The sequence below is a fragment of the Neoarius graeffei genome, chromosome 27, assembly GCF_027579695.1.
Source record: "Neoarius graeffei isolate fNeoGra1 chromosome 27, fNeoGra1.pri, whole genome shotgun sequence".
NCBI classification, from domain to species: Eukaryota; Metazoa; Chordata; class Actinopteri; order Siluriformes; family Ariidae; genus Neoarius; species Neoarius graeffei.
In genome coordinates, this window is record NC_083595.1 from 15,777,077 (window position 1) to 15,796,582 (window position 19,506).

Below are 19,506 nucleotides of genomic sequence, written 5' to 3' on the forward strand. Positions count from 1 at the left end.
AAAACGCAGTGCATGCCCCGAGAGACGTGTGTGGATGTGGCTCAGGAGCTCGGCACTAGCAACGACATGTTCTTCAAGCCTCCATGTGTCTCTGTGTTCAGATGTAGTGGCTGCTGCAACAAAGAGGGGGTCATGTGCCGCAACACTAGCACCACCTACGTTGATAAAATAGTACTGATCTCTCTTTTTTTCTCAATTAACATTTCTACTTCTGTGTTTTTTGTTTTATACCAAAGTCACTTTTTGTAACTGACTTTTGCAACAAAGTAGGCAGACTTGAGTACAGTACTGTGTTATGAATTCTTTTGAGTAAAAGTAAAATACTTATCAAGAAAATTACTCAAGTAAATGGGTCGTCTGGTCAAGACCTACTTGAGTAATTACTTTTACAAATTACTTGTTTGCAGGTTACTTGCAAATGAATATCTACAATTGGCACAACGAATGCGAAAATGTCTTACTTTCTATTGTTCTTATGTTCACTAACCAAGTAACCTTGATATCAACAGTTTTATACAGTGGATATTAAAAAAAGCCTACACACCCCTGTTTATGTAAAATGAAACAAATGTCAGATCTTTTTAAAACAAATGTCCTATAGCAACTAACAAAACTAAACTGTTAAGTAAATATTTCAGTGAAAAGAAGAAAAACACACCTCTTTACTTATACTTCACATGCAGAAGATGCTTTCATAAGCGTCTATTCACTTGGTTTCATTTGGACATCTTGATTTAGCAAGATTATTCCACTCTTCCTTGCAAAAAATGATCCAAATTGTGAGGAGATCTCCTGTGCGTAGCCCTCAAGTCATTCCACAGGCTTTTGATAGGATTTAGACCTGGTCTGTGATTGGGCCATTCCAAAATGTTGATCATCTTTTTTCTGAAGCCATTCCATTGGGTTGCTTGTGTGCAGGAAAATGAATTTTTTTCTTCATCTTCAAATGTCTAACAGAGGCCTGAACTTTTTTTTTTGTGCCAAAATAGATTGGTATTTGGAGATATCCATGATTTCTATTTTGACTAAAGCCCCAGTCCCAGCTTAAGAGCTGCAGCCTCATAGCATGATGCTGCCACCACCATACTTCACTGTGAGTATGGTGTTCTTTGGCTGATGAGCTGGGTTTTTTTTGTTTTTTTTTCCCCCAAAGTATCTTTTATGCCCAAAAAGTTGGTCTCATTCGACCATAACACATTTTGCCACATGGTTTCTGCTGATTTCGGTGGCCTTGGATGTCTTATTAACACCCTACCCCCCACCCACCCCCACCCCCCAAATGAAAAAGGGTTTCTCTCTTTGTCCCCGACCCTAGACATGAAGAATACACAGATTCCATGGTACAGCTATTGTTTTGGAAATTAATTAAAATGTCTGTCTGACATGATTTCACATGATTTTCATCTTTATATATGTACAAGTTCAATCCCCAGTCGCTCAAGACCAAGTTCAGTTGAGACTCAAGTATGAGGCCTGAACTTAATTCTTCAACTCTTGTTCTTACTGATTCTAGGCTCTCTAGCCATACACTCAAGAATCTGACTCTAATTACCAAGAAGAATTTTTCTTTCATCAGTTAATGAAAATCTAATACAAGATTTTGTACAAAACAAATTTTAAACCAAGTCTACATACTTCACTAATATACAGTATTGTTCAAAAGTCTTCATCACATGCAAAGCAATGCTGTAAAGATGCCTTCAAAGCTAATGAAATTAAACAGGACGATGTAAAAAAAAATCCTGTAACGTGTAAGAAACTTAATGTCAAAGACAATATTTTGTGTGACAACCCTTTGCTTTTTAAGAATGCATGAGTAGTTTCAGGTATACTTTGTGCAGTTTTATAGGGAAATTGGATTTTTTTTTTAAAGGAATCACACTTGTTTCTGTATTTACAGTTAAACCCCAACAGGCTTCATTATGTTCTTTGACTGAAAATTGGTGAATTATGTAATATGTTGCTTTCATTTTTACCATACAAACATTTTCTGTAACATTTGAAGTTTTCACTGGAAAAATAATGTTTGGAAATGTTTTTCAGATTGACTCAATAATGCTGAGGTCATAAACTAAATATCTATAACAAAATTTGTGTTAATAGAATGCCAAAGGCATTTGCACAATACTGTAAATCATAAATAGTAGGGTGGGTTTTTTTTTAAAAAAACAAGTACTGCAAGGAACATGGCTCGGCTTTGCCACCTTACAGCTCCTGGGTCATTTGTGTGATCCTGAGCTCGGGTTACTGTCTGTATGGAATTCTGCCATCCACATTGTTTCCTTCTGGGTTCTCTGGATTCCTCCCACCTCCCTAGAACATGCCAGGAGATGGATTGGCTTTTCTAAATTTCTGTGTAGGTGTGAATAGAGCAAATGATTTGTGACCAGCATATTTAGGCATAGTTCAACTGTCTATAAAGATTTTTCAAACTGATGAAGCTATCTTATGTTATGACCAGCTTGGTATTTTAATCTTAGGAATCTCATCTGTTTAAACTGTATACACCATTATACAGGTGTTAATGCTTTAGGAAGTACTGTAATTTTATAGTTGTTGCCTTTGGTTATTAGTAGGATAATTGTTGTTGGATCTGTTTCTTTCAGCTTTTGAGTGTGGTGCCGTTTAAATATGGACCTGAACCGATGCTGATCAGAGTAGCTAACCACACGGAGTGTAAATGCCAGGAACCGCAGATGATTCGCAGACATGCTCTGCCCCACAGGAACAGTGGGTTAGTACCGGCTTAATTATCTCAAATTAATACAGTGCCTTACATGAGTGCCGTCATAGTTTGTCAAGTGACTGAGATTTTTTTTTTTAAATTATAAATTTTCACCGAGATATCAGAAATTGTAAATTGGTCTATGATCTGACAGTTGGTCTAACAATTATTTCAGATGCATTTCTTAATCTGACAGATTCACATGACAAATTAATAGTAAATAGAGAGAGTAATTTAATTAAGATGGTCTGTTTCTGGAAGAGATCTTCTAAGCGTCTCCTAGACCAATTAAGGATGTGAACATCACCAAATCCAGCCCCTTATCGTCAGCACAGTGTCACATGTGGTGTGCCAAGCTTCATCACTGAACTCATTTCTGTGTGTGTGGTGGGGGGTGCAAATCCAACTACAGGTGTTTTCCCATTCGCCAGTCAGAAGACTCCAGACAACTGTGTGACCGAGGGCTCATATGGGACTGTATGGAGGATCGGTGTGTATCTTATCCCTCCAGCAAACAAGGTCAGAAAAGCATCCAGCTCCTTTTCATTTACATTTTACATATATTTGGCATCAATTGTATGTCAAATAATTCAGCTGGAAGTGGGTAGCATTGCCACCTCACAGCTCCAGCATCCCTGATTTTTACCCTGAGCTCAGGTTACTGTCTCTGCCAAGTTGTGCATGTTCTCCATAGGTTTCCTCTGAAAACATGCATCCAAAAACATACAGGTAGGTAGACTGGCTGTGCTAAATTACCCCTAGGTTTGAATGTGTGTGTATGATGCCTTGCAATGGACTGGCATCTCATCAAGGGCTCTAGATCCACTACAGCCCTGACCTTGATAATGTGATTACTAAAGATAAATGAATGAATGATTACATTCAGATTATTTTAATCTTGAGAGCAATTAGAGACCTGAAACTATATAAGGACTCCCAAGCATGGTATCTCACCAGTTAACTGCTATACACCTCTCTGAAACATGCACCAGAGGTTGCAGTAGATTCTGAGCTGTTTCCTCAGCAATTATGTTTGATATGGGTACTTTTGAGCCTGGACTTCTTGTTGATTTTGAAGTAAATTTTTGAACGTGAATGGGCACAATTTTGCTGAGTTATAGAAGGCTTCAGTGCAAAATATGGATCCAATAGTACGAGGGAAATTACAGTTTGCGCTCTCTCTCTCTCTGCAATGGAAACTTCTGAGGAATCGTACTCAATGACTACATAGAATTTCAGACACCATAAAAGAACTGGTGTAAATCTGATGAGGAACCACCTCTCCTAAAACCATGCGGATCATCATAAATCAAGCTTCCTAAATGAACGGATGCTGTTTAAGCCCTCTGGAGCAGGCAATGGTTATTCATTTCTTCAGATGTTTACATATCAGCAGTGGTTGAGTGATGTATTTGATCATTCATCTGCATCATTCCTATTATTGCAGAGAATTGTTCCATGACTTCATGCACATTAGCTGCAGAAAGCAGTGCCCCATTTTTGTATGCCCCTTAACAAATCCAGTAATGCTGTAGGTGTATGGGAAGAAGAACCTTAGATGTGGGTTTGTTTAAGGTGAACCTCAACTTGCAAGGAAGTGGCTCACACACTATGAATTCAAGGCCTTCTGCTGCGGCACATATAATATGTGACATGCAGGATCTGGCATTGAAATCGCAAAGAACTACTGCGAAACTCGCTTTAACAGAGTCGCACCTTATAGCCAATCCATCTGGCATTGCCCTTATCCACCTCCACGGAGGAGGAATCTGTGTGATTGTTCCTCCTCCGTCTGCTTTGCCATTGGGGACTTGGAAGGGCTTCTGTTTGTCATAACTCTGATGAGGGTGGCTAAGGGGTTGCTGGCACTTGCCAAAGGTGCCACCCCAGACTCTGGTGGGCGGGGTTGTCCATTTCCCTGTGGTAGGCAGAGGCTCCAACCTGTCCTACCCCTGTGTCCAGTAACAAATCCAAAATAAGGCATAAATATGGCATATGCAGTATTCTTCAGAAAATTTTGCCTGTAAAATACTTGCAAAATATGTATGAAATTTCCCTGCAGATGTATGTGCGCTTGGCTTTCTCAGTTGCCCTCTGTAGTATGCTGCCTGGCTCTGTAACATAACTACATGGTGTAACATAACTACATGCACTATGGCATGGTCATGTTGTCTGGCTCAGCCAATCAGAGTGCAAGAATTGATCTACAAATATGGCATCGCTTCCAGTCATGCTAGATTTTGTGGTGAAATAATTGGATTTGCAGCAAATTATGGGCAGTGGAGATGATATAAATCGCTTGAACATTGAAAGGCAAGTTTTTTTTTTTTTTTTTTTTTTTTTCTGGGATCAAGTAGTTGGTGCATGCCATCTGTGTAGGTGGAGAAAACCACCGGTCGCCAGCACTTGTGGAGATCTCTGCATATGCCAGATCAAATTGTTATCATGCAGAGCGTCGTGTTGTGGAGTTTAAGAACCTATGCCCCATAACTTTAATGAAAGTTTCCCAGATTTCCATTGCTTCCAGGAATGCGAATTGTGCCTTACTCAATGTACGGTCTCTTAATAAAAAGCACCATTCATTAACGATGTAATTGTTGACATGAATATTGATCTGTTTTGTTTAACTGAAACCTGGCAGATACCTAATTAATTTATAACACTGAATAAAACTACTTCACCTGGCTATGAATTTATTGATAAGCCACATACAACTGGGCATGGGGGCAGCCTTGTTGTATTTTATCGCTCCAGCTATAAGATTGTATCAGTGCCCGTATAGGATTTTCCATCATTTGAATGTCTTGCTCTGAAATTTACTGGTGGTCTACCTTTATTATTATTGCTTATCTATTGGCCTCCCAAAGTAACTTCTGATTTTATTAGTGAATCCTTTGAGCTACTCTTGTCTGTGTGTCCTATGTACTCATCTATCCTGGTTCTTGGGGATTTTAATATACAACCCTGATTCCAAAAAAGTTGGGACAAAGTACAAATTGTAAATAAAAACGGAATGCAATAATTTACAAATCTCAAAAACTGATATTATATTCACAATAGAACATAGACAACATATCAAATGTCGAAAGTAAGACATTTTGAAATTTCATGCCAAATATTAGCTCATTTGAAATTTCATGACAGCAACACATCTCAAAAAAGTTGGGACAGGGGCAATAAGAGGCTGGAAAAGTTAAAGGTACAAAAAAGGAACAGCTGGAGGACCAAATTGCAACTCATTAGGTCAATTGGCAATAGGTCATTAACATGACTGGGTATGAAAAAAGCATCTTGGAGTGGCAGCGGCTCTCAGAAGTAAAGATGGGAAGAGGCTCACCAATCCCCCTAATTCTGCACTGACAAATAGTGGAGCAATATCAGAAAGGAGTTCAACAGTGTAAAATTGCAAAGAGTTTGAACATATCATCTACAGTGCATAATATCATCAAAAGATTCAGAGAATCTGGAAGAATCTCTGTGCGTAAGGGTCAAGGCCGGAAAACCATACTGGATGCCCGTGATCTTCGGGCCTTTAGACGGCACTGCATCATATACAGGCATGCTTCTGTATTGGAAATCACAAAATAGGCTCAGGAATATTTCCAGAGAACATTATCTGTGAACACAATTCACCGCGCCATCCGTCGTTGCCAGCTAAAACTCTATAGTTCAAAGAAGAAGCCGTATCTAAAAATGATCCAGAAGCGCAGACGTCTTCTCTGGGCCAAGGCTCATTTAAAATGGACTGTGGCAAAGTGGAAAACTGTTCTGTGGTCAGACGAATCAAAATTTGAAGTTCTTTATGGAAATCAGGGACGCCGTGTCATTCGGACTAAAGAGGAGGACAACCCAAGTTGTTATCAGCGCTCAGTTCAGAAGCCTGCATCTCTGATGGTATGGGGTTGCATTAGTGCGTGTGGCATGGGCAGCTTACACATCTGGAAAGACACCATCAATGCTGAAAGGTATATCCAGGTTCTAGAGCAACATGTGCTCCCATCCAGATGACGTCTCTTTCAGGGAAGACCTTGCATTTTCCAACGTGACAATGCCAAACCACATACCGCATCAATTGCAGCATCATGGCTGCGTAGAAGAAGGGTCCAGATCTTTCACCCATAGAAAACATTTGGCGCATCATAAAACGGAAGATATGACAAAAAATACCTAAGACAGTTGAGCAACTAGAATCCTACGTTAGACAAGAATGGGTTAACATTCCTATCACTAAACTTGAGCCACTTGTCTCCTCAGTCCCCAGACGTTTACAGACTGTTGTAAAGAGAAAAGGGGATGTCTCACAGTGGTAAACATGGCCTTGTCCCAACTTTTTTGAGATGCGTTGTTGTCATGAAATTTAAAATCACCTAATTTTTCTCTTTTAAATGATACATTTTCTCAGTTTAAACATTTGATATGTCATCTATGTTCTATTCTGAATAAAATATGGAATTTTGAAATTTCCACATCATTGCATTCCGTTTTTATTTACAATTTGTACTTTGTCCCAACTTTTTTGGAATCGGGCTTGTACATGTAGATTCAAAAAGCTGTAACATTGCTGATAATTTTTTTTAATCTGCTCAACTGCTTTGATCTCACTCAGCATGTTAAATTTCCCACCCACTCTAAAGGTCATATATTGGATCTTATCTACACCACTGGCATCACCCCGTCTAAACTCTGTCCTAAAGATTTTCCTATCTCTGACCATAGGGCTGTTCTTTTTAATATTGCTGTTCCTGAGCCTTTCTGCCACCTCTGTGCCTCTCGCTCTTTTACATACAGGAACACAAAGAGCATCACTGCAGGTGTCTTCTTCAACACACTGCAATCTAACCTTAATACTGAGCCATTAACCTCATCTCCAGATAATTTAGTATTGCTGTACAATACTCATCTGGCTGATTGTCTAAATCATCTTGCCCCTCTGAAGTCATGCACCATCTCCTCCTCTCACTCTGCCCCATGGTTCACACCTGAGCTTTGTAAAATGAAGGCTATTGGCTGTCAGCTGAAGTGACTTAGCTGGAAGACTGGCCTAGCAGTCCATGCCCTGGCCATGTTCTAGCCTACAAAGAGTCTCTAAATGAAGCTAAGTCCAAGTACTACACCACCATTATCACCAAAGGACAAAGCAACCCCAGAGTCCTTTTCTCCACCATTAACAGGCTACTCCAACCTGCCAAACCTTTCCCACTTACCCCTTCAACTTATCTCTGCTGTGAGTTTCTTGAATTTTTTCATAACAAAATTAGCACTACTTACAGTCCACTCCAATCTACCCCCACCACCTTTAATGATGTTCCATCTCCCCTCACAGCTCCTGCTGGGTCCTTCTCTGCCTTTTCCCCAGTCAATGAATGCATTGTCCATGACCTTGTTACAAAAGCTCGGCCTACCACTTGCCTTCTTGATCCTGTGCCCACCCCACTGATCAAGACCTGCCAGCCACTTCTCTGCCCTCTGTTGGTCCAAATAATAAATTCATCTCTCCTCACTGGCATTGTTCCTTCTCTCAAAACAGCAGCCACCACTCCTGTTTTTAAAACAAACAAACAAAAACCCTGGAGTGGCCACTGATAACTTTAAAAAAAACTATCCAACCCATTTCCAATCTCCCTGTCATTGCAAAACTCCTTGAGCAAACTGTAGCCAATCAGCTCCAAGGGCACTTAACCCATCACAACCTATGGGAAGAGTTTCAATCTGAGTTTCGGGCAAAACATAATCTTGAGACTGCCCTAGTAAAGGTAGTAAATTACCACCTACTCCTAGCTGCTGACACAAGCCATGTAGGCATCTTCATTTTACTTGACCTTACAACTTGCCTTCAACACTGTCACAACTACCTTTCATTCCATCTGGAAACATTACTTGGCATCACTGGCACACCACTTTCCTGGTTTAAATCATACCTTACAGCAAGAGAACATTTTTGTTTCTATTAGTAATTTTAGGTCCCCCAGTTCACCCCTCTCCCATGGTGTTCGTCAGGGCTCTGTCCTAGGACCTTTTACTTTTCATTATTTACATCCTACCCCTTGGCAGCATATTACACCAACATGGCCTAGACTTCCACTGCTATGCTGACAATGCTCAAATTTACATCCATACTAAGCCCTCTCATACCCTACCACCCTCCAACCTGGTTGATTGTCTCAATGCTATCAATAGCTGGATGACCCATAACTTTCTCAAGCTTAATCAAGATAAGACAGAAGCCATTAACATGTCCATCCCCGATATCCTACATAAATTGGCACATTTTACAATTATCCATCCCTGGTTATTTCACCTCCATCTCTGCTGAAGTAAAAAACCTAGGAGTCATAGTTGACTCTACACTCTCCTTTGACTCTCATATCAAAAATATTACCAAAACGGCCTTCTTCCACCTTAAAAACATCTCCAAGCTTCATTCCTCTCTTGCCTTATCGGCTGCTGAGATGCTCATCCATGCATTTATTATTTCCAGGTTAGACTGCTGTAATGCCCTACTCTTTGGAGTCTCAGCAAAGACAATTAACTGGCTACAGTATGTCCAAAACTCTGTTGCAAGGGTGCTCACCTGTACCAGATCATGGGATCACATCACTCCCATCCTCCAGCAATTACACCGGCTCCCAATTCAGTACCACATCCAATATAAAATCATTCTATTTGTTTATGAACTTCTCCATCACCTGGCATCCATCCATCCATCCCTCTCTCTCTCTCTCTCTCTCTCTCTCTCTCTCTCTCTCTCCAGACCATCTCGCACGCTGCGCTCCACTGATGCCCATCTACTAGTTATCCCCCCTGGCTTCGCTCCATGGGTGACAGGGCCTTCAGTGTGGCTGGCCCTAAACTTTGAAATGCCCCTCCACTAGCACTGTGCCAATGCACAACACTATCCACTTTCAAAACTCTGCTGAAAACACATCTCTTCAGAATCGCTTTCCCCACTGCCTCTTAACTGCTCCCATAGAGATCTTGCATGTGACGTCACAGCCGATCCAGATTGTAACAGACGCCATCTTGTCGGTCAAACGCCATATTTTCTACTTCTACTTCTGGTTCTACTTCTACCTTTTCTTCTGGAAAACCCTACTATATACAATTCTACTACAACGGCTGCGGCTACAAGCTCTCCCTACCTGTGCAAGTTTTTTATGTTTTTTGTGTGTATTTTTGCATGTTGTTCGTCTGTACTGGACTTCAATATCCACTACAACCATATGGACTTACTGGACATTGGTTTCCAGCAGAAAATGACGGTTTGTAGTGATTTCCATCGCATGCACAACATTCCGGACGAGATAGCGAGACCAGCGGGGTCTCCGTGGATTGTTATCGGGTCTGGCAGGCGAAGGAGGCGGCATCGGGAGAGGAAGCAAAAGCGAGGCTGCAGAGCCGGCCTGTTGACTAAGCTCAGAAAACAGCCACTCAAATCTCCACTGCCAAGCCTCTATCTCTCCAACGCCAGATCCATGGTAAACAAGACGGACGATTTGGAATTACAGCTGGAATTACCTTTATTCTATTCTATAATCGGCTGGTCAGTGCTATACTAGATACTACTGATATATCTAGTATCAGTACTAGTAATACTTAAGTGACTTACCCGTCCAATGAGGATTGTTATTTTCTTGTTTGCAAGATGCCACATCTGAGGGCAGCTGACAAATCCTGAATTTCTGTAAAGATAACTGTCCAGAGATTTACCATATAAGCACGCAGTGCTTCACCACTGAACAGCGAGGGAAAGTTAATGAGGTAATTATACATGTCTGGGTATTCCACCTCTGGCAGTTCAATATCCACTGACACGGTTGTGAAAACTACGTCCGGTAAGCGATAAGGGTCACTAATCTGTAGGTCGTTTATTTTAGACATGTATCTAGTTATCTGTTCATTAGAAAAATGAGCCGTGTAGTCCGTCGGTTGAAATTTATCCATTTTGTACACGAGTGCAGCAGTATTCAGCGGTGTTTTTACCGAAAAGATGGCAGCTGTGTACTTTCCGGTCACGTGACTGCAAGATCTCTATTGCTTCAGAAAATTGCCTTTTCCGAATTCCATAGTTTACTCCCTTTTATCTTGTACCGTCCACCCTCTTTATGTTGCCCTTCCTTTGTGGTGCTCTTTGGTACCTTTTCTTAAATGTTTTTTTTTTTTTTTTTAAATTTTTATTTTTTTAAATTTAGTTCTGTGTCTGTTTTCATTGAGTGTACGCTGTTCTTAGTGTTTGTGTATTGTTGTGTACTATATACTGTTGTTCTGGCATTTTAATTGCACAGTGTCCTTAGGTATCTTGAAAGGCACTTATAAATAATAAAAAAATATATAATTAGTTTTGATCTAGTTTTGAACAGTGCTCTTTTTATTAAAAGAGCTGGTAGACAAATCCAAAACTTGAATCAAACCTTATAATCAAGCACAGGCAAAAAAGTCAGGCAGTCGGCAAATATCAATATCAAGACAGAATCCAAAATGTAAAAACCAGAGAGCCAAACATAATCCAAAAACCAGAACATCAACACTAGGATCAGAAGACTTGGTAAGTTCAGGTAATCGTACACTGAGCATTACGTGTGTGTGTGTGTGTGTGTGTGTGTGTGTGTGTGTGTGTGTGTGTGTGTGTGTGTGTGTGTGTGAGAGCATGGTAGCCGCGGGGTCTTAAGTCTTAAAGTCTTAAATTTAATATTCCAAAATTAAGGTCTTAAATTGCTTTGTCCAAGTCTTAATTTTTTAAACAAAGGTCTTAAATTTACTCATACTGTTCTACAATGTGAAAACGTGGGTTTTGCGTAACATCAGTGAATTTCTTGGAGTATGCGCAAAGAAAGAAACAATATTGATACATTTTTGCGCCAGCGCAATTGTTGGAGTCTGTGGTGGAGAGGAGACTCTGCGAATCGCAGCATGGGGAAGTGTCGTTTTAATCAGCAGTGGCTTTCAGATGAAAGATATCGTGATTGGGTGAGGGAGGTTCCTGGAAGCGACATTGAAGCAAGATGCTGTGTTTGTCGAAAGGCCTTCAAGTTGTCCACTATAGGTCATTTCGCTTTGGAGTCTCACATGAAGAGCTCAAAGCACATTGCATCTGCCTGCCACCGCCACCAGCCCATCGCTCAGTTCTGCACGGTTCAATCTCCAAATGCACCTGGAGTTGGCACTAGCACCACTGTCGAACGTCAGCAGCATCAGCCAAGCCAGACATCATCGGCAAGGCTAGCAACAACACAAGGGCCGAGCAGTGGCATGATGGGTGTCGGTGGAACCCCGACACTTCGGGCAGAGGTGCTCTGGATTTTAAAAACAATTACGGAACACCACTCGTACAGCTCGAATGAGGGCATAAGCGAACTCTTTAAGGCTATGTTCCCAGACTCGGAAGTCGCTACAACATTCTCCTGTGGAAAAAACAAAACGTCTTGCATAACAAAATTCGGTCTTGCTTGTCTTGAATGTGAAGATTTGACAAGCAATGCACATAATGACTTAAGTATATAACTTTTATAATAAAAGTATTTTTACTTGAAACATTTGTCATTATTGGGAATTTGATCTGGTGTTTCTACAACCGCATAATGGGTGCGATGTAGGTCTTAATTCTCATTTAAGTGGTCTTAAAAAGGTCTTAAAAAAGTCTTAAATTTATGGTGGTCAAACCTGGGGAAACCCTGGTGAGAGAGAGACACAAGTCCTTTTATCTGCTGAACTTCAACGTGGCAGTGAGTGTTGTGGCTGCCATGTTTGTAGGCCATGGTGTGCTCTTGGAATCAGAGTCCAGTGCTGACATGCCAGCTGGATTGAGTTATCTAAAATATTTCCTAGTACAGTTTAGTTTAATATATCTACTGGAATTGAAACTGAAGTCATTAAGTCATAATGCTTATGCAATATTGAGTTACTCTTATTGATGTTTAGTTGCTTTAACTGCATAATTTCAATTGAAATGTTTAATGTAACCTGGTTTATCTTGAATAAGCCTGCTGCTGAGCAGATTCCACTTGTTCCAAGTCCAGCAGCAACAAAGTAGCCAAATACAGGATCATGTCAAATTGTCAAACAAGCCAATTCAACTAAATAATCCATGGATGAAGAATGGAGCCCAGGTGGAATGAGCTTGCATTATGGTCTGCCTAACAAAAACGAACATCTCTCTGTCACAGTTGATTCGGATCTGTCTCTGCACAGAAAAAGTACACATGCATTCTCCAATCCATGCATTTGAACAAGGAGAATGTTTGAGATTTGTTGAATAAGGTTATGCTGAAAAGAGAAGAAATGCAGTGTGAAGGGACTCTGCTTTTATTGTGATGGTGCTTATGTCTATGCTGAGAGCTAGTTATATCCCCAAACCAAGGTACGAGAGAAGACGGAGGAACAATTTTCTCTTGACACAAAGTGCTGTGGCCGACGAGGGCCTTTCTGTGCAGAGTTTGCATGTTCTCCCCGTGTCCACGTGGGTTTCCTGTGGGTGCTCCAGTTTCCCCCACAGTCCAAAGACATGCAGGTTAGGTTAACTGGTGACTCTAAATTGACCGTGGGTGTGAATGGTTGTCTGTGTCAGCCCTGTGATGACCTGGCGACTTGTCCAGGGTGTACCCCACCTTTCGCCCGTAGTCAGCTGGGATAGGCTCCAGCTTGCCTGCGACCCTGTAGAACAGGATAAAGCGGATAGAGATAATGAGATGAGATGAGACAAAGTGCTGTGAAAATCTGTTTGTCCATCTGTTCACCTTTTCCAGCACTGATTAAATCCATTGATTGCAGCAGATGCTTCAGCACTGATTCACTCCATTGATTGCAGCTGATGCGTCACCAGTTTCTGGTTATTGATCACCTGACTGGGAAAGTGGCAAGACAAATAAAAATTCCTGTAACACCTTCCATGCCTCCACTTACGATCAGAAAATTCATGGAACATGCACGCTGGTGCACTACCTCATAAGTTAATCATCTGTCTATTTTCTAATAAAACAGTCCCCTCATAATCACATTGTTGTAAGTCTCTGAAGCATTGTAGCCATAAAACATGTAAGGAACTGAGTTTTGCAGTACTGATCCAATCTAGCCAGAGAGGAGAGTGTGACATCTATAATGTAAAAGCTGAAATTGGATCAGTTTTGGGCAACCCAGGAATCTTGAATTGTAACAAATAAGCAAAGACTGGTCATGCTAAAACACCAGATGCCTCATTACCATTCATAGTGGAAGTGCTGTATATGCTTCAAAAAATTGCACTGGAGCCATGTGGTCATAGTGGCATCATCTTTTAAAAATGAAGTCTTCTGGAAAGGAACTTGAATTGAAAATTTAGAAAAGAAATGGTTTCTGATTATTACAGCAGCCTTAGATATGCACGTATGTGCAGTCTATTTATATATTTTTTCAGCCTAACTGACCATAGAAATAGACCATCAACATGGAGCATGTTGAGAGTCTGTCAATTGTTGGGTCAAGTATTCATGCTTTGATAACTAAATCTCTTGCTTCAGGTTGTGTTCCAGCTGCTTTTAAGCATGTTGTGGTGCAGCCTCTCATCATGACAGAGTCCAGATTTTTCTTCATCACTAACATCAGGCTAATGTCTAAGCTACAATTTCTGTCTAAAGTATTGGAGAAAGGTGTTCATATTCAATTGGAAACATTTTTAGATAACCATGGTGTGGCAGTGGGGTCGTGGCCAAGTGTCAGTTTGTGAATGGAGGGTGGAGTCGGGGAAGGTGAGTGGCAAAGCCAGTACACCTGTTGTCAATTAATGTCATGTCTGTGTGTGTTTTGCAGTGAAGATGGAAGGTAGAAAAGGAGGGAGAGAGTGATGAGAGAAGATCTCCCCTGACCAGAGCGCGCACGTGCGTGTGTATGTGTGAGAGAGAGAGAGAGAGAGAGAGAGAGAGAGAGAGAGAATGAATGAGCAAAGTAGAGCTGAAAAGCTACAAAGAAGGTAAAAATAAAAACCTGTGAACATTATCTCCCGCTTGCCGCGCTTCAGTATTCCACCCATGTAAGGGACTTAATACAGTGGTGCCAAAAGCCAGGATAATGAAGGGAACCACCCATGGAGTCCCTGCCACTTAAGGACCTTATCCATGCCCTTGCTGCTGCCCAACAGAGTGAGCACCAAGCACTGATCACCCTCCGAAAGGAACAAGAACAACATTTTGAAGCCTTGCTGTTGGCCTAGCAGGAAGATTGCCAGATGTTCTGGTACTTGCTCACGTCAGTGGGGTCCTCAAGCACCACCACAGTGGATCTTCCCCACATCACTCTCACCAAGATGGGGCTGCACGACGATCTGGAAGCCTTTGTTGCACCTTTTTTTTAAGCAAGCAGCCAAAGCGTGGGGATGGCCGGTCAAGCAATGCGCAGTGTGCCTATTACCATTACTGACTGGAGAGGCGCAGCTTGCTGCACAACAGCTTCCCGCCATCAGTCGGCTTGTCTACGCCACCCTGAAGCAAGCCATCCTACAGTGTGTCAGCCGCTCCCCAGAACATCGCCAGTGCTTCTGGACATGAATATTGGAGGAAGTTGTCTGACCATTTGCGTTAAGCTAACAGTTCCAGGACGCCTGCTGGCAGTGGCTGAGGGTGGACGACCGCAACACTGAGGGGATCATCGACCTGGTGACACTGGAGCAGTTCGTGTGCCTTCCAGAAGGAACAGGGGAGTGGATCCAGTGCTACTGCCCGGTGTCACTGGATCAAGCCATCAAGTTGGCAGAGGATGATTTGGCGGCAGTTCCGGTGGCAGGCAGACATTCCACCTCTTCCCTTTTTCTCTCTCCTTCCCCTCCCTCCACTCGCTCATCTTCCTATTCCCACCTCATTCCCCCACCGTAGAGGCAAGGCCCAGCTCCCCCCCCCAGCTGGCCCACCACACCTGTGATGTCCCCCTCCCATCTTCCCCTTCTGTGTCTTTGTCTTCTCCCCTCCAGGTGAGTGATGCCCATAACACCGGTGCAGAGGTGAAGCCTAGGCTGGTATGCTGGCACTGCGGGGAGCCCGGGCATCTCCAGGGCCAGTGCTCTGCTGTGGAGGTGGGAGTTGTGGTCCGGCTTCCCGACGTGCCAGAGACCACCCTTGATCAGGCCAGACTGTGTTCAAGGGGATATGTATCATGCGTTGATGGATTCCAGCTGCAATCAGATCTCAATCCACCAAAGCCTGGTGCAAGGTGAGGCACTGGGGATAGCACAAGTGGTGAAGGTTTTGTGTGTGCACGGGGATGTTCACAAATATCCACTAGTGTCCGTCCACGTTCTATTTCGGGGGGAAAAGCAGAGTGTAAAGGGGAGGTTAACCTGCATCTCACCCACCCACTGTTTCTGGGAATTGATTGGCTGGGGTTTAGAGGTTTAATGGAGCATGTAGGTGGGTCCTACAGCAATACGTCTCGGGGGGGCTCCCAGTGTGGTTATTGACTGGGGAAGCTGTCAGCGCTGTCTCTGTCAGCACTGCGTCAGGGTGATACGAGGAGTGGGGAGCAGCCCCCCTCTCAGAGATTCCCTCAAGGATTTCCCATTAGAGCAGACATGAGACAAGACTCTGCATCATGCATTTGACCACGTGAATCAATGGCCAACCCTTCCAGCCAAATGCAATGCCCTCCTTTCCATACTTCACAAAGATGGGCTATACCGAGTGACGCAGGACACTCAAACCAGCGAACAAATAACAGTTGTTAATCCCAAAGAGCCATAAGGACAGGGCTCGACATTAACTTTTAAATCCACTTGCCCTCCAATATTATCACTTGCCCCCTTTTTTGCAAGTACTACTTTTTTTTTTAGGAAAATCATAGAATAGTTGTGAATTGCAACATAAAATGAAGATCACACATTGAGTTGAAGTTTGGTTATTGATCAAGTTCATTATTAAGTTTGGTTATTGGTTACTTTTACTTTTAACGGACTAGCCATTTTATCCAAAATAATTTTTCCTGCCTTAGTCAATTTATTTCCATTTCACTTGCATGCAGCTGTTGTAAAGTTCAGTGTGTTTGTGTAGAACTCACTCAGGCTGTAGGTTCATTACTACACTCACCCTGTGTCCAAAATCGCTCACTCATTCACTACTCCCTACTCACTATATTGGGAATTACTACAATGGTGCTTGAAAGTTTGTGAACCCTTTAGAATTTTCTATATTTCTGTATAAATGTGACCTAAAACATCAGATTTTCACACAAGTCCTAAAAGTAGATGAAGAGAACCCAGTTAAACAAATGAGACAAAAATATTATACTTGGTGAGATAAACATCAAAGATGCTTTGTTACAAGCCTGAAGCTACTAGGATAATGGTGCTGGAGAATAACAGGAAACTCCCTATGTTGGTACTCCTAAGTAAGAGGATGGTCTGTGCTTCCACAATTTTGAGAACCCTTCTGCATCATCAGCAAGTGTCTCAGGTTCACTAGCATTTCGCCCCTTAACCTGTATGCTTCGCCTGAGTGGGGCAGCAAAGGGTGGTTAGCCTTCACCTGCAGAAGGGTTCCAACTGTGGGCTCTCTCTAACCACAGCCATCTTGAACTGGTCTCAGCTGCCAGGCCTATTTCCCTGATGACTTTCTTTAAGTGCATCGGCTCCGGGCTGAGCCTTTGCAAGAAGTAGCGCACCGGTGTTGCTGGGAAACCTCAACAGCCTACTTTGATGGGAAAAGTGTTTGCATGCCATCCTTTGATAACAGTCTTGTCAATCAAATCTTGGTATTTTGCTTTTTTCTGTTGGTGTGAGATGGCTAGCCTGTTTTCCCAAGGTACGGTAAGTTCAGCTAGTATGATGGTCTTGGTGCTCCTGGATATCAGTACCATGTCAGGACGGAGTGAGGTCACTGCTACCTCTTGTGGAAAGATAAGTTTCCTTCTCAAGTCCGCTTGCAACTCCCAGTCGGCCGCATGCTGTAAAATGGAAGGTGAGTTCATGGCTATCATCTTTGCCCTGGGAGCCTGGTCACCTTGAAGGTGAAAATTGGTGACTACAGGAGGAGGTGCCTGGTTCTTGTTGGCTCTAACTTTCTGGAACTCCACCCATTTGGCGATTCCTGTTAGTACCTTGTCGTGGCTCCACCTGTGTCGTCACTCTCCCAGTGCTTTTGGACATCCTGTCAAGGTATGATTCAGTGTGCACAGTGCTGCACCACATAATGTGCATGATGAGCTTTCCTCCTTCCCCTAAATCTTTAAATTACTTGGGGTTGGCAAGAGATCAGCCACGGCATGCAATAAGAAGGTAAGCTTGCCTTGATCAGTGTTCCATAGCTCCTTCCAGGACAGCGGTCGATCAAGTGCTTGGTCCCACTGCATCCACTGACCCTGGGAGGCAAGCCCCACCGCTTTCACCTGCCAGTCTTCTTCTGCTGCCTCTCGGACCCTCTGCACCAACAGCTCTCTCCTACCTTCAGCGTTGGCCTTGCTCCACTGCCTTGTGTTGTAATTTCCAAGGCCCAAGCGACCCTGGCAAACAACGCCGACGATCTCTTGGTGCTTCCAGCCGGCTTGTGCTTCAACCACTGCGTCTTGTGGCTTCCACTTCCTGCCGCATCTGATGGACTTGTTGGCATATCGGACTTTTCTGTCTTTAGACAGGAGCAGTGTACTGACTGCTCTTGCCTTGGTAGCTTTGAATTCTTCAACCGCTGATGAAACTGGTAAGTGGAGCTTTGATGTCTTGCTGTACAGGTTCACAGAGCTGAAGGAAGGGGGAAGGCCCAGCCACTTTCACAGAAACTTGCTGCACAGCTTCTCCATTACTTCAACTTGTGACATGGGGAAGCCGTACAGTAGGAATGGCCACTGCAGTCTGGGTATGATGCCAAACTATTATATTAAAATATTAATTATTAAAAATATTATACTTGGTCATTTATTTATTGAGGAAAAGTATCCAATATTACATATCTGTGAGTGGCAAAAGTATGTGAACCCTCGCTTTCAGTATCTGGTGTGACCCCTTTGTGCAGCAATAACTGCAACTAAACGTTTCCACAAACTGTTGATCAGTCCTGCACACCAGCTTGGAGGAATTTTAGCCCATTCCTCCATACAGAACAGCTTCAAGTCTGGGATGTTGGTGGGTTTCCTCACATGAACTGCTTGCTTCAGGTCCTTCCACAACATTTTGATTGGATTAAGGTCAGGACTTTGATTTGGCCATTCCAAAACAGTAACTTTATTCTTCTTTAACCTTTCTTTGGTAGAACGACTTGTGTGCTTAGGGTCATTGTCTTGCTGCATGACCCACTGTGGCAGTTCCTTACGAGTGGGTGGAGCACAGAGGACGGCAGGACAGAGATCAGGTTTGTACATCGGCTTTATTGCCACAATTTTCAGTCTAACAATATTTCCCACAATATAGAGAGAGACACACACACACACACACACACACACACACACCAGTGTCTCGTCCAGGGATGAGCTCCCTCTGCTCTCGCTCTCCCTCCTTAAATAGGGCACGGTTTACTGGGGAGAACACACACAAAACATAGGTTAATCACACTCAGGTGAAGCGATTCTGCCACTTACCTTCCCCAACTCCGCCCTCCTGTCACAGACCGGCGCTTGACCACGCCCCCGCTGCCACATACCCCCACCGCCTGACTCAGGCCGGGCGCCCGTCCGGCCCGCAGCCGACCCCCCCTTGACGGGAGAGGAAGTCCGCCACGACCATCTGCGCCCCCGGCCTGTGGACCACCTTGAAGTTGAAAGGTTGGAGCGCTAGATACCAACGGGTGATCCGCGCATTGGCATCCTTCATGCGGTGGAGCCACTGGAGGGGCGCGTGGTCC

The 19,506-nt window shown here is 43.1% G+C and overlaps 1 protein-coding gene across 3 annotated transcripts in view; it reads left to right on the forward strand.

Moving 5' to 3' along the window:
* vegfd (vascular endothelial growth factor D) overlaps positions 1 to 19,506 on the forward strand; it is an 80,687-nt gene that overhangs the window by 17,253 nt on the left and 43,928 nt on the right. For all 3 annotated transcript variants that reach the window (XM_060911090.1, XM_060911088.1, XM_060911089.1), the window contains exons 3-5: positions 1 to 171; positions 2,607 to 2,734; positions 3,138 to 3,244. The exon at positions 1 to 171 is cut by the window's left edge and continues 20 nt beyond it. In XM_060911090.1, coding sequence (XP_060767073.1) covers positions 1 to 171; positions 2,607 to 2,734; positions 3,138 to 3,244 — 406 coding nt within the window. The remainder of the gene's footprint in view (positions 172 to 2,606; positions 2,735 to 3,137; positions 3,245 to 19,506) is intronic.